Raw genomic sequence first — 17,794 nt, 5'->3', positions numbered from 1 at the left:
CAGATTTGTCGTCTTTATTTCTTTTTGTGCTAATGATTTGTGGAGAGAGGGTTTTAGGATGAGATGGAGGAAACGGTTAGAGACTCTCCCCCAAATTTTGGTTCAAGGCCATCATGGATTTGGGGATTCCATTTCTCCATTTCCTTTTGCACTAGCAATTGATGATTTGGGCTGAATGGTTGGTGAAGGGGTGAACGGAATTCAGTGAAGGAAATAAGGTCTTGCTCTGAAAATATCTTTGTTTCACATTTACAATTTGCTAAAGCCGTCCTTTTCTTGTGGGTGAAACTATTTTGCGAAATTTGGAGAAGGTATCTAGCTTGAAGATAGATTTGTCTTAGATTGGGATTGCATGTGTTAATAATGATTGATTTGGATTTCAGTGATCTCCCCCATCATACGCTATTGTGACAGGGTGGTTAGCTTTTGACTTATTTAGGCGTTACTTTAGGCAGTAATCCTAATGAATCCCTTTTTGGATGGGTGGAAAGGGCTTTCTTCAGATTAGGGGTCATAGTATGTTGACTCAAGTTATTCTCTCTTTTACCTTGCTGTTTTACTTGTCCTTGTTTAATATTTATGTGGAAGTAGTTTGTAAGTTAACAGAAGTTAAGAAGGGAATTTTTGTGGTCAAGAATGAGGGAAAGAATAGAAAAGATCTTCTTGTTAGTTGGTAGTTAGTTTGTAGGCCTAGGAGAGTAGGGTTGAGTCTTAATTGGTGTCCACGAACATATCTTTAGTACATAAATGGTTATGGTGTTTCCTAGGCCTAAGATAATTCATAGTATTGGCTGCAGCAGAATGGGTGGGATGCTAGAGCTAGAGGAAATAATACTTATGTAAGCCCCTGGAAATTTGTTTTGCACATATGTCATTTTCCTCCAATGTGTGATATAGAGTTGCGATGGGGAGAGAATTCATTTCTAGGAGTTATCTAGGTTGGAGGTATCCTTTTACTCAAGCTTTTCCACATCTATTTTGTTTGCTTAATCTCCATAATGCTCCTATTTCTTTTTTCTTCCCCCCCCCCCCCCTTTTTAACTCACTCATGGCAGCATAACTTTGTAAGTTTTCCGTTTTATTACAAATAATTCTTGCAAGTCCTCTACTCATTTGACTCCTGCTCCTAGTGCTCTTCCTTTTCTATTGCATTCTTTTTTTGTTTTTTTTTGTTTTTGAGGAACAAATATTTCCTCTAGAATTAAAGCTTTCAATAAACTGCAATTCGTAATAAAATTTACACTACTGATGCTTCAAATGAGAAGATTAAATAAAGCACCATCTCTCAATGCGTACGTTCTATTTCTCGAAGTGGGAGACTTGTTGTATCTGCTTTCACATTGTTCTTATTCTTGGAATATTTGGAAAACCTTGTTTGATAATTTTGGAGAATAGTGGGTTTGTACCCCTTGCTATTGGGGTGTTTTAAGGAGAAAAGGAGTAGAAGGCTCCTTGGAATGTCCTATTTGCAGGTTTGGTTGTCTTCTCTCCATGTCATGAGGAAGGCCAGCTTTGTGCTTGCCTTGAAATTGTAAGGGTTGAAAGAAAAGCTGAAAATGTGGAATAGAACCTTTGGAAATGTTCATGTGAAAGAGATTGCTATCCTCTCTGGCATCAAAGAACTCGATGAGTAGGAGTTAAGTCTAGGTCTTAATGACGAAAGGAGGGCCAGAAGAGTGTTACTAAAGAAGGAATTAAGGTTATTAACCTTGAAGAGATTTCATAGAGATAGGAAACCAGAGCCTTATTGCTCAAGGAGAGGGACTGAAATACTAGATTCTTTCACTAGGCAGCAAATGCTCATCGTAGATATAACACCTTGTCTAGCTTGAAATTGGGGAAAACTCCTTAACTTGGGAAGAGGAAATTAAAAAGGGCACTTGTGATTTTTGCAAAGGCCTCTAGTCTGAACTGAAATCTGGAGACCAGCTGTGGATGGAATCCATTTCAGATCTCTTAGTCCTTCCACTGAGGGGTGGGCTAGAGAGACCTCTTACAAAGCAGAAATCCTTTAAGCCATTAAATATTGCAATGGGGACAAAGTGCTTGGTCTGGATGTTTTCTCTTTGACCTTCTCTCTGGCTAACTGGGGCCTTCTCGAGCATGACATTCTAAACATTTTTGAGGAGTTCCATAGATTAGGAAGATTTGTTAGTTGCATCAGTGCCACCTTTGTCACCCAGGTACCGAGGAGAGTTGGGGCTGTTAACATCAAGGATTTTCGCCCTAGTATCCTGGTGGGAATCCTTGCTAAAGTCCTAGCTTTGAAGATCGAAAAAGTAATTCCGATAGTCATTGGGCAATACCAGCACGCTTTCGTGGTAGAAAGACATATCATGGATGTTGTCCTTATTGCTAATGAAGTTGTGGATGCCTATCAAAAGGAAGGAAAAAGGGGGATGGTGTGCAAGCTTGACATGGAGAACGCTTTTGATCATGTCAATTGAAATTTCCTTCTATATTTACTCAGGAGAATGGGCTTTGGGGAGCTTTGGTGCAGTTGGATTGCAGAATGCATGAAAACTCCAAGCTTCTCAGTGCTCATAAACGGCTGTCCATTTGACTTCTTCTGCTCCTCTAGAGGATTAAGACAAGGAGACTCTATCTCCCTTTTCATTTATCTTGGCAGTGGAGGTGTTTAGCCTCATGTTGAAGAAAGCTATTAAAGGAGGGCTTCTTAAAGGTCTCAATGTGGGCAAAAATGGGAGGTCGATGGATGTTTCATATCTTCTCTTTGCAGGTGGTACCATCATTTTTTTCTTGGACAACCCCTTCTATATCTTTAACGTTTGATCCATTTTAGTAGGATTTGACAAGCTTGAAGGTGAACCTCGGAAAAAGTGAGCTCATTCTGATTGGAGTAGCATTTTTTGGGTGTGTGGGGGGGGGGGGGGTTGGGTTTGCTTTCCTTGCTGGTATTTTGGCTTGTAAGATTGGAACCTTCCCCACAAGTTACCTTGGACTCCCTCTTCGAGCAAGGAGTTTGGGACCCATTATTGAGAAGCTTGAAAAAATCGGCAGGCTGGAAAAGAATTTTCTTGTCAAAAAGTGTTGAGACTCACTCTCACCAAGAGCATTGTTAGATTACTGCTTCACCTAAAAGCTTAAGTTGTTAGGTTGTGGGCCAACAATGTATATCAAGCTTCAACAGTCTCTTGCATGTATAGCCCAGTAGCACGTGGAGAGATAAACAAATGATAAATTACCCCCATTATAGGATTAGGGAATGTAATAATTTTTTTAAACACCACACAGTAAATGCAAGCAACAAGACTAGAACCCAAGACCTCCTGGTAACCAACTGTAATACCATGTTAGATTACCATTTTATTTGAAAGCTTTAGCTGTTAGGTTGTTGGCCAACAATGTATATCAAGCTTTAAGAAGCACCTTGAAAAACCTTCGCATCTATCTCATGTCCCTCTTTCTTTTACCGACTTCATTTGCTAGGAGACTGGAAGGAATTCAAAGAGATTCCTTTGGGGAAGCTCAGGGGAGGAGTTTAAAGATCACCTCATTAAATGGGGAGTGGTAAAACAACCTATTCATTCAGGAGGTTTGAGGTTGAAATCCCTTCACATTTACTACAAAGCCCTTCTTGGGAAATGGTTCTGGAGGTTCATGAAGGAAATAGATCACCTTTGGTATGGAATCATCGCTTCCAAATATGGGATCAATCACAACGAATGGATTACTCATTACTAGTAGAGGCACTATGGAGTTGGGGTTGGAAATTCATCAGGAAAGACTGGGATGACTTTTTCCCCAGTTAGATTTCAAGTGGGGAATTGGGATAATGTTTACTTTTGGCATGATATCTAGCGCAATCATAGGGATCTTAGTGCTACATTTCCTTCCATCTACAATTCGGCCTATGACAAGGAGCCTTCATCAATCGTCATCTTCAAATTTCAAATCAGGGGATCTTCTGGAATATTCCCCCTTTACTAGAAAGGTTGCAGACTGGGAAGAACATGCACCCTCTGATTTTTCAGCAGTCTACAATTTTTGGTACCAAAACACCCCCAACGAACCAAATGGGCTTTGGATAGAAACGGTCTTCACTGTTAGATCCTTTTATGGGAAGCTCTCTATGATGAGATCAAATTGCAGCAACCTCTCTTGGATTCACATATGGAAAGAAGCTACCCCTACAAAGGTCAACTTTCTTGCCTAGGAGGCAGCACAGGAAAAACTTTAACCTAGGACAACCTCATTCCCCTTGCCATCTTTTGGTGTGCTTGGAAAGAAAGAACAAGAGAACCTTCAAAGATTCAATTACACCATTACATATTTGCAAAGAGCAGTGTGTTGCTGATGTTTCCAGCTGGCACTGTAGGCAAATTGTGAATGATTATAATGCAAATCTTGATTTTTGTGACACCCTTAGTGGTGGTCGACTGTTTGAACCCTGGATTGGTATCCCCTTGATGCCTCTATGAATGGACTTTCTATAGTAGTTTCTTTGATTGAATTACGTAGGGATTGGATAACTTTGCTTCATTGATGTTGTACATTTTTTGTTCATTATTTCTTAAGTTAGGGCCTTGGAAGATGCCTTAATCCTACCATGTGTATCTTCTTTTCTTCTCTTAATAAATTTCTTTGTTTATTAAAAAAAAGGGCTATCTAAAACAAGCACAATCTTTTTTCAGTGCATTCCATTCTTCTTGATGATGATATCTACACGAGGATCCAACTATATGATGCCCCTTTCTCATGTAATACTTATTCAAGTTGACCTGGTTATGGAGTAGGACAGGCTTCTAGGCTCAAAGGTGCTGGCAAAGGAGTCCAAGTACGAACTGAATTCATCTCTCAAATGTTCTAGAAAATGAACTCATGGGTTCCAAGAGCCAAGATCATATCCAAGGTCACAGAGTAAACATACCATTCTGTGATAGTGGTTTGGGAAGAAGAGAGAATATGATGGGGTGTTTGGTGTGATTGACATCTAAAGACAAGTTGTTTTGTCATGTATGCATAAACAGTAAGCATACCTTGATATAAATTTATGGGAAAAAGGAGTTCATGTTATTATGCAAGGAATATAAATAGTTGTATTTCCCCACTTGCAAGAGCTCCAACCATCAGTGCCATCTCACCATCAGAGTTGCCTGTCCAATTCACGATTGCAAACTTAAGACCACTATACCTTGTCCCACTTCCACCACCAACATTCCATAGAGACATCATAAGTCATTGCATTCACTCTTAACAGTCACCAACATAACACGGGAAAGGATGGATGAAAAAAAAAAACTTCTTAATTCCTTAAGTTTGGGTCTCAATTATTAAATTTCCCTCTAGAATTTTAAAAAACAAAAGAAGGAATCAGAAAATGTGGAAAATAACTAAAAACAAATAGTCATGTGTATGCATATATTTATGGTTGTATACATGTATGTGTTTGAGGATACAGTACATACATGGATACAACTATAAATATGCATGCATACAACTATTTGTTTCAAACTTTTGGACCTTGTATGAAGTGATTTCAATCTAGCACTGACTGTTGCTTTGTGCCTCCAATCCCTGACAATTGCCATTTGCATGATGTCACGGGGTTGACTTTACACCAAAGTTTGCCTATATGATCACATTAAAATAGCTTTCTTAGTCCCTGTTTGGCAGCACTCGAAGAAAGTTCTTATAACATTTCTCACTTAGAATAAGTGTTTGTGCACAATAAGTGGTACTTTGGCATGTTCAAATAGAAGTGCTCATTATATAGAGTACTTAAAAAAACCTTCTTATTTTGAGTGGATTTCTATAAGCAATCCAAGATGGCTTTATGGCACTTTTTATGAGTGCTATTGTCACTACTTGGCACTTTATATAAGTGCTACTGTTCCATTGCTTCTTTTTTGTAAGATTATCATGGGAATTTGTAGACATGGTTCATGTCTCATGCCTTGTCCAACACAGACTTTGTGCAACACATCATATACATGTGAGGAATCATATTGACTCATATAAGACATTCCTAAGCCTATGCTTTTTACCCTTGCTCCATGAGGCTATATTTTGTTGCCAATAAAGCAAAAGAAGGCCACATTGCTAGTATTAATGCCCATGCCTAGACTGTTGCCATTGTGCCTCAATTGATTTGGTTCTACAAAGCTCTACTGAATCTACACAATGGTTTTTCATTGACACTATGTGGTCTGCAGATAGCTACATTGAGTACTTATGGCATGCAACTCTTATGCTAGGTGCTGCTGTTTTCTGCCCATGTGTGGAATCAACAATGTCATTACAAAGCCAACCTTGCTATTACCTTGAAGATGTGTAGTATCCCACCCTTTCATTGATAGTGGTGAAAACACGTGTGCAAGATGCCCCCACTTGTTAACAAGTGCTGACAACCTTTGTCCTTTGATAATAAGTTTTCAAGGTATGAGCCAAACAGATATATGTTATATATTGTATCTTCTTTATTCCAATAATAAGCTGTTTTAGTTTTCGCGGCCCAACCCCCCCCCCCCCCCCCCCCCCCCCAAAAAAAAAAAAAGCCCCACCACCAAAAAAATGAGAGGTTTGGGAGGGGATGGAATAGTTGTGGACCAATTGTGAGGCTTGAGATTTGTTCTCTCTTGCACTGATTTTGGATCTTGGTAAGGCTTGATATGCATTGTTGAACAACAACCTAACAGCTTAAGCTTTTAGACGAAGTGGTGACTTTCACAAGTCTAAGAATCAATAGGAGCTGAAGCGAACTAATTTTGGTGAGAAAATTGAAGGCATAGCTTCTTGGCTTCTTTAGATTTTAATATTGAATGTGAGGTGGGCCACCTTTCTTCTTTGGGTTTACCTCTTTGAGCTTCCCAAAAGTCATGTAGGGGATCTAGTGGTTGGGTGATATGAAAGAAGATTGGCTGGATGGAAGATGCTTTTCTTGTAGAAGGGAGGCCTAGATTAAGTTTTGCTATATATAGAAATCCTTGGAACTTTTATTGGGAATTAAGACAAAATATTTTGGAGATGATCTACTATAGTCAGACAAAATGTTTTTGGTTTGGAATTTTTGGAATTGGTTTTGGCTCATAGATTTAAACCGTGGAACCTGTCCTTCATTTCCTATAAGGTTTGAAATATTTTTGCCTTTGGAAGTGCTTTTTTGGGGTGGATGATGGTGTGAGACGTAGATCTCCACACTGCACTATTTCAGTACAAAGTGGACAATGCCCAAATATATGTTGCACATAGAAAAATAATGAATGTGTCTATAATGTGATGTTGAATTGCTTTGTAGTATGATCATAATGGAAGCCCCTTCTAACGGTCTGTTTGGGATCGTTTTTGTTTTTTGTTTTTTGTTTTCATTTTTGTAGAGTAAAAAAATAGATTATAATAATGTGTTTGTTTACATTGTCAATTTCCTATTTCTATTGTTTGTTTTTGGTTTGCAAAAAAAAAAAAAAAACCTAGAAACTAAATAGAATGTTTAATTTTTAATAATTTTTTTTGTATTAAATCATTTTCTTTTACAGATGTTGCGGGATAAACGCTCTTTGAATGGGTTGCGACAATGCCAAGGGTTGGTTTAAGTGGGTGGCCCTTCATACATATTTTGAATTAAAATAAAAATAAAATTATCATATGAATTTAAAATATAACCAAAATAAATAAATAAAATTTAAAAATAATAAAAGCCATTTAATATATATATATTTATATATTTTTTTTCAAATTTTCATGTACTGTAAGATTGCTCATATAGTGACTTAACAACTAAATAAAATAATTATGATAATTTTTATTTTTATTGTAGTATTTTAAATTGTATTATTATTTTAATCATATTTTTAATTGTCATTTGATTCAAGGGCAAAAATGAGCATTTGTTTAATCAAGTTTTTAATTTCTTTTAGTTTTAGAAACATTAACCAATTAGGTTGCTTGTTTTTGGTTTTAAGTTTTCGTTTTCAGAATTTCTTATAGCAATACCAAACAACTCAGCTTTTGGAGCCTCTTGGTGTTTCTAAGCAATTTCGTTTGAAGCTTGCCTTAGCTGGAGTGCTAGCATTTAAACAATGGCATGTGGAAGAAGCAGGATAGAAGAATTGGTGCAAATAGATTCCTGTAACATTGAGTAAAAGGCTTGATGCTTTGGTGTTTATTTCTTTTGGCTTCAAACTGCCCTATTTTTTGGTCTCATATGTTGGGACTGGGTGACATTTTACTTTCTTTTGTATACTTGCCCCCTGCCCACTTATTAGACTTCTTTTTCCTATAATAAATTCTGTTTACCTGTCAAAAGAAGCCGTCACAAGGGGTCTCGCTGATCTCGCATACATGGGGGCTTTATGCATCGGGCTGCCCTTTTCTCACAGACAAAATTGATCAGTATGCTACCATGGATGTTGGAGTATCAAATGCCACCTTGGTTATCTTGCTCTGTTTAATTAATTTATGTGTATTAACTTTTCCTGGCAGGAGCTGGAGAAGATGTTAACCAGTGCACCGCGTCCAGAACCAAAGTATCAACTTCGCAGAACGAGTTCAGCCCCATTTTAAAATTCATGCGTGGAAGTTGTGTACGATGGGGTTTGCTTCTGGCTGTCTGGCTTAAAAATTATCCCTGCAATTTTTTTTCTCCAGAGCTTAATATCTATTGTTTGCTGCGGGCAGTTCTGTTGTGCATCTCCCTGTTTTGAGGCTTCACTTGTATGTAGTTACCCATGTAGTTGCATTTTTAAGATCATGTGGGATGCTTGTATTTAGCCATTCAGTGTTTATCAGTTAAAGGTTTGAGCTTTTTTACAGACTTTTTTAATATAGGCTCCTTTTTCTTTCACCCCTTGCTCTCTAATGTTTTTTGGTTATTTTTGTGGTCAGCTTCCTATATTATGCTTCCATAGAGTTTTGCCAGTTTGTGGTTTGAGGGTGAGCACGACTCGAGGAGTTTATATTTTCCTTGCATAGCATTAAAAAGCAGCTTATGGTCAATTCCCTGGAGACCTCATGATTTTTTATATTTTTTTAGCACTCTGGTTGTAACACTGCACACAATCTAACATCAAAACCAACTGCGAAAATGCTTGATGACACGGGCCCATGTCATCACGAGACTTCAATTTTATGAAGTTATTTCCTTGATCTGATGCATTCACAAGTTATTTTATGCCGTTTTTCATTGGGAGGTCACCTTGAACATCACTTTCAAATACACACCACCAGGTGGTTTTACATTTGATGATAATGTAGAAAAGATGCTCTCCTTTGTAAGCCTCGTTTAGAACTAAAAAATTACACATAAGAGTTGAAAAAAATTCATAAAGTAAAACAATATGTAAATAAATAAAAAGCAAAACAGTTTTAATATAATCAGTACTTTTTTTTTCTCCAAATAAATTTCTTGATACCAAAACCAATTTCAAAATAACTCTCCAAAGCTTGAATTGGCTTTGTCAAAATTCAAGATTTTTCATTTTCCCAAGCATCTAGATGTCATGGACTTCTCAAGGGAAATCATATATTATTTTTTTTTCATTTTTCTTAATAACAAAACATATAAAAATGAAAATACAATGAAAATTGCATTTTTATTTATAGGTGAACAATGAAAAAACAAAATTTTAGTTTTACACACCATAGACATTTAGTTTTCTTTTGAATTATGTTAAACTTTTATTTTTTATAGAATGGCAACTAAATCCCCTTGTTCTTTCCTTTCATTTCCCTAAATAAATTTAAAAGGAGGTTGGTCAATTTTTGACACTTTGAAGGAGAAGTTTGCATCATTACAAAACATGAAAGATTCAATAATTCAAAAAAAATAATAATAATAATAATAAAATACATACACATCATTAGAACATGGCGGTCACTTGAAGAATTTGGGGGAAAAAACTTGGGATTAATTTACTATGAATTTAGTATGTTAACCATAAAATAGGCAATAGAAAATCTAAAAGAATGCTAGGGGAAACATTGATAAATTTCCTCAAATTTGAAAAGAACCAGGAAGTAAGTTAAAATTCCCAAGCACAAGGAATTTCCAAAACTGAGCTAAACCTACCACTGCCTATCAATTAATTGCTGCTAGCTATGCTTCCTGCACATGCAAAATTCTCCAAGCTAATAAAGTGCAGATACTAACAGAAGAACATAGAGCTACGCACATTTTGATGCAGCTGTGGCAACTCTGGAACTGGAACAGTGCCAACTGCTGTTAACCCACCATGGCTAGAGGATGACTCTGACAATTCATCAAACTTAACAAACTGTAATAACTGGCTTGCAGCCAAGTGGGCATAACATATTGGGGCAACTGCAAAAATTAACCAAAAAAAAAGGAAAAAAGTAAGTACATACAGTATTAGAAAGCCATTCTTCTCTAGAGTTCTAATCCAAATACATGCTGTTTGGTGCATGAAGAAACAGGCATTCAAAGTACGGAAGAAGGTAGTAAACAACAAAGGATTCATTTGCTTCACAAAATGGAATAAGGTGGGGTATAATAATTTTGCAAGCACTCAATGCAATAGTAAATATCATTCCATCATATAATAGGATAGAGAAATAAAAATTCCTGCAGTAAAAATTTGGATGATCATTCTTTGTCCATTCCATGTTATGGCCTAGTAACTTTGCTTTGTCATTATCTTTATATCAACACAATTTTTTAAGGCATTAAACCCCTTATGCACCATGGACATTCTGCTCTTATTCGCATCAGTAGACATTCCATGAACCAAATATAAACTAGATATTTATAAGAAATGCACTACCTATTGAAATAGCTGTGGTGCTTCTTTGGTACCTGCAAAATATATAGTAGTTATCAGTTACTGTATCAATAAAATCATAGTTAAGACGAAAAAAAGGGTTAGGAAAAACATTTTATTCTGTACTGATGTCATTAAAAATGCCCATGAGAAGATACATCTCAAGTATCTACTTACACGTAAGACAGTGAATGCACAAGCTCTTGCAAATCATCTGCTGAGAAGCCAAGCTCATCAAATAAAACATGATAATGTGTAGGCCGTGTTGTGCCCTAAAAAAGCATTAATAACATAATCAAGTCAGTATATCCAACATTGTCAATGACAGTCATCAGTTCTACTGAATAAAAATTAAAAGCAAATTTAAGTTTGCTTCATTTGAAAACTTACAATCATCCCAGCATGCGCACACATATAGAAATCATTACTTCTTGGATGGCAAACTTTACTGTCAATGACAGTCCCTGCACGCAAAAATTTAATGAAAAAAAGTGTTGCAGAAACCACGTCTGAATATTTTTCAAGGCTTATCATTTTCTAGAGATGAAAAGTGACCAACCAGGGGGCACATTATCAGGGGATGAAGCTTGGAAGAACTTTGTGTGATGATTTTTTTGTGCAACAATCAAAGTGAATTTTGGAGACCATTTATCATCGAGAAATTTGCAGGCCTGCAAAACATAAAACAAGCTTAACTATACATGAAAAAGTATTTCACATTCAATAAGTTAACACAAGTTCCATATATGAAAAACCTCAATAATTTGATCCAATTCAACATTCAAGACTTGGTTGAATTGTGACTCGCTGACTCCATCCCTAAAATTATCAAGCAGCAAACAATAAGAAAGAGTAAATATATTGAAGCAGAAAAGAGGTGGAAAAAAGAGAAGAAAATAAAAACTCAAGCAAATATAAATGAGAATATCACTATATCCTCGAGGGAAATAGGGGATAGGAACATGTGAACAAACAAGTTGTGTTTGCAAGAATTAATTTCAAGCCTTAGAATGGGATTTCTGTGGATTTAGACAAAATTCAGCATAATTTTGTGTTGCATTTTATCAAAATCCACACAAACCAAAATCTAGTCCAAATTTGAAGTTGCCAAACATGGGATACGCCTTCTTTAATAAAGTGATATTCTGCAGTAGGATCACATACCAATGCTGTACAACTTGACCTTTTCTTGGTTCATTTCAATACCCATTCCATGGTCTAATTTATCAAGAAATCAGAATAGATAAAATTAAATAGGTGAAAATAATTTTCAAAACCATGATTTATTTTGTGTATTGTAAAAATGTTATAATAATTACAATGTCTTCAAGCACAGTTGGAGGCTGTAACCATTAGAGGATCAACAGATGACAGATATTCAGTGGTCCAAGAAAGCAAAATGAAAGGGAAAGGGGTGTGGGGGTGTGGGAATAGGCCAAATGGCCCTTTCTCCAAATAGCAACATTGAAATTGAGGAAGGATGTTATTTTGCTTGGTGAAATAGTGATCAAGATGCATCTTGTCTTTTAACTGGCCATTGGGCATTGAATAAGGGGTGGATAAGGTGCCATCTTTGTGCTTCAAATGAAAAAAGGATTTCAATTCACATGTGAGGGTGACGCCGAGTCTCCATGGACATGGAATCTGTCAAAATTTTCAAATTGGAATGAAATTGAAGTTCATATTGTGCAATTAGTGAAGCAGAGAGTCAATTTGGGTTTATTAGGATAAAATTGGTGTCAATCAGGGTTGTTGAAAATGGAATAAGTTTGCAAAGATTGAGGTTCAAATTATCTACTTCTGGGGAAATTGAGTGATGATTTGATTAATCAAGGTAAAATTACTGCTAATTACAGTTTTCTAAACAAAAGTAGGTTTTGAAATTTGGGTTGTAGGAGAAAAACAGGCTTCAAGGCTAAAAACAAGCAGAGCCACGCTTTGACCAGCTTGAATTCAGCTAGTTTGCTTGAAAACGATATAGAGCTTGAAGTGTGTTGTTCAAACTTGGTTCGTTTAGCATATATATATAACTTGAGCTTGACTCAATTAAAGCTTTTTCATATTAATAAATGAGTTAAGCTCAAGTAGAGCTCAAAATCTCAAGTTCAAGCTCATAACTCAAATATAGGCTAGTATCACGTTAATAAACGAATTGATCAGAAAGTGTGTTGATCTCGGCTCAAGCTCAATTCAATAGAGCTCTTTCACATTAATAAATGAGCCATGCTCAAGTATAGCTTGAAAGCTCGAGTTCAAGCTCAAAATCAACTCAACTAAAGATAGTTTCAAACTAAATAATGAGCCAATCAAGTAAACTAGTTAAAGATAATTGCTAAGAAAGATAATTTGGGGGAAAATAGACTTCAATATTTAAAAATCAAATATTTAACAAGAACAATAATAAGTTAGTTCACGAGCTTAATATCAAGTTGGTTCATGAGCTAATGAGGAGCCAACAAATTAGTCGGCTTGCATGAGCTGGTAAACGAGCTAGCTTGCAAACCTAGCAGCCGAGAATGATATGCAGCTTGGGCTCGACCCATTTACTTGATGAGTTTGAAAGTCGAGCCCAAGTTGGGCTTGTCTAATTTGATAAATGAGTTTGAATGAGTCATTGTCGAGCTAAGAACCAAGTAGCTCATGAGTCATTTGCAGCCCTTTCAATCGAGGACAAGGATAAGGTAAAAGTGACACAAAATAAAATAATAATAATAATAATAATAATAAGCAAATATATTTTGTAATCAAAATGGGTGGATACATTTTCACTAAAATTTATAGCTATTGCAGCCACTGAAATATCTAAAATCTTAATGGGACAAAACCAAATATTTAATATGGGATACAGGATTTGACTCGCTGAAATCCCGTGCTTACTTTGAGTAATAATAAACCTAAACATGAAAGCATTGTGGGAAAAAATTATCCTTCAATTGCATCATGTTTCTATTGAAGCAACCCAATTGGGCTATGAACAAGTCATCCTGAAGAAGACTTGTAGCAAATGAATACCCTACTAGATATAAATTGATTTACTACCAACTTGTCAAACATAAAATTATCAACATACCTGAAAATGATTATCTGCTCAGGTTTCCTTTGCCCTGAACTTAGATAGAAATCCACTAATGCCTCCCTGAAAGAGAAGAGGCAGAACATATATTTAAAGCATAGAGGGAAAAGACCAATTTGAAAGTAGAACAAGGGGAAAAACAACTTGAATTTCAGTAGATATCTGTCAGGCTATGCATACAAATTCAATTTTTTAAAAAAAAAATTAAAATAACTGCTAGAAATGCCACAACAATGATTTGGAAAAAATCATTGAAGTGAAGAACCCACCGAATTATGCCTTGGTCTTCAGTATCAGAAACGCGCTTAAATAGAGAATCGATCATTTCAACCTTTGGTGACTGTGTGCGCACAGTGGCTCTATAACGAGATATCAGTGGCCACTGCCTGGAACTGACAACCTAATAATTCAAATAAATACGAAGTAGCGTCAAAATATGTGGTAATGAATATTGAGTCAATCATTGTATCTTAACATGAATACTAAAGCGATGATATTTACGTACAACATGCATATTTTACAGAGTGCAAGTCCTAGTTGATGTCAATAAAGTACACAAAACTATTTGGATATGAAGAAAATGATACACCAGCAAAAGACAAGACATCCCAAGGTCACTTGATTTCTATAGAAAGTTTAATGAGGCTTGCGTATTAATATTAAGCGGAAATATTACCGCAGCAATAGATGGCATATCAGACCGGCCAGGAGAGCCATGTGACACATCCATCCCAATGACTAAGGTAGGAGTGCGAGAGACGAGAGGAATAGAAGGACTACATTCCACTGATAACAATGAATTCATACCACCAAGCTGCGCAAAGACAAGAGGGCAAAAAAATGACAGGTGAATATATATGGAAATTCCTGCAGACAAATGGATGGGGTAAATGTATATATAATGAAGTCATTTGTAGCCTCAGTATCATACCTTGGCATTGATTTTCAATAGCACATTTGTAAGGTATTGATCATTCACTCTTGTTGGAGCAATGCACTGAGTTACAACTCCAAGATCAGAAAGATTCCTCCTCTTCCATGGTCCTTCAATTTATGCATATTGAGTTAATGGAAATAGGATAATAAAAGATCAAAAGACACAAGAAAGCACTGCAGAATGCAAACAACCATAGATATCAGAGTTCTTCCTCTCTGGGAGAAGACAAAGAATAAGCTGGGGTGCACCAGGGAGCTTTGCTTTTATAATTTCAAGCATCTTGTCCACTCTAGCTGGAGCTGGCATACGGCGAGATGAAGGATGTTCTTCAAAGACTTCATATGGAGGACTTATGCTCTAGAACAAAAGGGAAAAAAGGAATTAATGTATAGGGTTTTAGATTTGAAGAAGCAAGGTATTCAAAAGTATAATACAATACTAACAATTCCCTTCATTGATCCGCATTTGACTAGATCTCTACACAGATTGTTAAGATCACACCGGGCAGAGAAATTAACAACTGCCCACCGTTCAATCTTTGTCGGTTCAACTAATTTCTACACCCAAATTAAAGACAATTTTAAGTCATGAAAAAATGAGATAAAAAGTTTTAGTACAGTAAACAAATGCACAACAAAAAATAATTATGGAACCTTGTTGTTGAAGTTCCAGCGCCCATTTCGAGGGGCAAAGTCCTCTCCATTGCCCAATTTTAACTGCAGTAAAATAACAATGAATAAAGCAAATGAAAAGACTATAAATTCATAATGATAAGTTCATATAAAGCATTGAAAAGAATCAGCAATCATAAAAAAGGAACAAACACTTACCCTTGGGGCAGGCAAGACACGGCCTTCAATTTCAGTAAGCTGAGAACTAATTGAAATTCCAGAGGACCGAAGCATTGGGTCTGCCTCATAGTTATTAGTTCTTAATGCCTGCCAGAAAACCCAAGTGAAAAACCAATAATAAAGTAAATACAAAATGGCTTGGTAGAACCTACATCAGTTAGGACTCTAATCCGTTCATTGGGCTTCTGCCTGGATTTCTCAACAAGAGAGGCTCTTTGCAAAACAGTCAAGGCCTTTGTATAACGTTGCAAGGACAACAAGGTACAAAGCTATACAAGCACGAGAACGATATAATTAGTTTTTTATAGCAATAATGAAACCCTTTATAGTAATTGGGAATGCAAGTTACCTCAATAGGAAAGTAAACAGGACGCTTCGATCTCCCAACATTAATGCATGGGAAATCTGCTGAATATTGCAAATCTATGCGGCGATGATTAACAAAATAGTCATAAACCGTCATTTCAACTGCATCAGCGGCACCATCCCCATCTGTCCCACTTCTCTGTTTCATCGAGAACCTGCAAGTGGGAAAATTCCAACCAAGTAAATATCAGTTTGTTTAGAAACATCACAAGATCATTGAACATGCAGATGATATCAATCAATACAATCCCAGGGGGAAAAACTCACATCTGATCTTTGCACAAATTTTCACTCAATCCTGTAATTTTGAACTCTGCATTAGAAGGGCTGGTCTTGATCCTTAAATTCTTTAGCATCCTTTTAGCCTGTTATCAAATATGCGGTTCTAGATCCAGATTTAAGTTTCCCATTGACATAATATTGAAATTGGCAGGAAACATTTTATACCTTAACCCAATCAATTTGGTAAGGACCTCTAACATTTTGATTGGCAATCAAAAATTCAACAACAGGACCAGGCCTCACAGTCATTGTAGTTGACACATCTGTATTAAGGAAAAACAAATAAAACAACCTTGATAAACAGAGAGAAAAGTAGATCGGATCCTACAAAGCAGGGACTCACCAATGTTCAGGGATAGACCCCCTTGTGTTGCTCTGAAACTTGAATGGAAGCCCCGGCATCCTTGCACTCCACCCCCCAAGTCAGTAAAGTTTCTTGCATCATCATGGAAGAAAGATTGGCGCACTAGGAGACAGCCCCTGCAGAGAAACACAATTAAGTATAATCATAGCATTGGTGTCTATGTGTGTATCATCCAAATACTTTGCAGAACAAATTTTCACATACTGCTTAGCTGCATGCTGCCTTAATACGATGTCCAGAACTCGAAGTGCTTCTTGAAACTGCTCTGATTCCTGACCGCGCAATGCATTAGCAATTGCTTGCAATGGGATTTTAGTTGCAAAATTAATCTCCACCTTGAATGTTTTGGACCGGTACGGGCGCTTAAATCTCTTCCTATCACCCTCACTTGGGCCGCCTCCAGGGCTGTCGTTTCCTCCAGCTCTGACCACCAAAAAGAAGTTGATAACTCAACACAAACAAGGGATGTGATGCAACATCAGAATATTTTACCTGCTTGACGCGACATCCTCCAAGACAACAGTGAATTCATGCTGCTTGTGTGGAAGAGAACCAAGAGTGAACAGACTTTTTTCACCATCGTATGCAAAATGTCTCCCTGCCAATTCAGAACTGTAAGTTTGTTGAACCTTGTCAATTACCCTCCTGCCAATACCCTTAACCTCAACAGGGTGTCCATCTTCAAAAAATATAGCAACCTGCCCCAGCATAAAACACCAGCAGGAAACTATTCATAATTCCATTATCAGAGTTTTCACAGCAGACACAGACGCAACAAAAAAGAGATTGTAAAAGAGACATACACTGTAATGGAAGAAGTGACCATCCGACTTTGACATTGAAACCTTGTAGTGGTTGGTTAGAAGCCGTAGCTTCTGGCCTTTAGTCCCAAGTCCACGCCTAGCAGCTGGCAGGCGTTTTGGGGATGTCAGTTTCTTCGGTGCTTCTAGACTCCGGCTTTGTTCTGCCTTAATTGGGACTACATCTGGGGGAATTACAGGTGGAGGTGGTGGCAATGGCTCGGACCCGGCATCACCTTTTGCCCCCAAAGGATCCATTCCCTAAACCTTAACATGGGAAAATAATGTAGACATGTAAAGAAACCTTGTGGAGTTGGGTCTGATGAATTGGAGGTCAAGTAGTGCAAAAAGTGAACAGTTTAAAACAATTTCCAATTGTTCGCAA

General features: G+C 37.0%; 2 protein-coding genes across 12 annotated transcripts in view; one reads left to right on the top strand and one right to left on the bottom strand.

Annotated features, from left to right (window-relative positions):
• Positions 1-8,803, top strand: part of LOC131166436 (ABSCISIC ACID-INSENSITIVE 5-like protein 2) — a 40,968-nt gene extending 32,165 nt beyond the window's left edge. For 2 of the 11 annotated variants that reach the window (XM_058124991.1, XM_058124992.1), the window contains 2 exons: positions 8,267-8,352; positions 8,443-8,803. In XM_058124991.1, coding sequence (XP_057980974.1) covers positions 8,267-8,352; positions 8,443-8,461 — 105 coding nt within the window. In that variant the 3' untranslated portion in view covers positions 8,462-8,803. Of the gene's footprint in view, positions 1-6,218 lie in introns of all 11 variants that reach the window. The other 9 variants (XM_058124997.1, XM_058124998.1, XM_058124994.1 and 6 more) reach the window with 7 other exon arrangements.
• A 1,041-nt stretch (positions 8,804-9,844) lies between these two features.
• LOC131166568 (protein argonaute 4B-like) lies at positions 9,845-17,529 on the bottom strand (the record flags this gene model as incomplete). Its single annotated transcript, XM_058125157.1, has 22 exons — positions 9,845-10,279; positions 10,740-10,771; positions 10,914-11,008; positions 11,127-11,200; positions 11,296-11,407; positions 11,492-11,555; positions 13,807-13,872; positions 14,079-14,209; positions 14,486-14,623; positions 14,741-14,853; positions 14,938-15,103; positions 15,190-15,303; positions 15,400-15,462; positions 15,577-15,684; positions 15,750-15,866; positions 15,947-16,118; positions 16,231-16,328; positions 16,411-16,508; positions 16,589-16,725; positions 16,814-17,032; positions 17,102-17,307; positions 17,413-17,529. Coding segments are annotated over 22 exons (2,616 nt in total), but the record flags the coding sequence as incomplete, so codon positions are not given.
• Positions 17,530-17,794: the final 265 nt, after the last annotated feature.

Source organism: Malania oleifera, chromosome 10 (genome assembly GCF_029873635.1).
Source record: "Malania oleifera isolate guangnan ecotype guangnan chromosome 10, ASM2987363v1, whole genome shotgun sequence".
In the NCBI taxonomy this organism is placed as follows: Eukaryota; Viridiplantae; Streptophyta; class Magnoliopsida; order Santalales; family Ximeniaceae; genus Malania; species Malania oleifera.
Note: the sequence above shows the minus strand (reverse complement) of the source record. Positions and strands in the feature narration are given on the sequence as shown.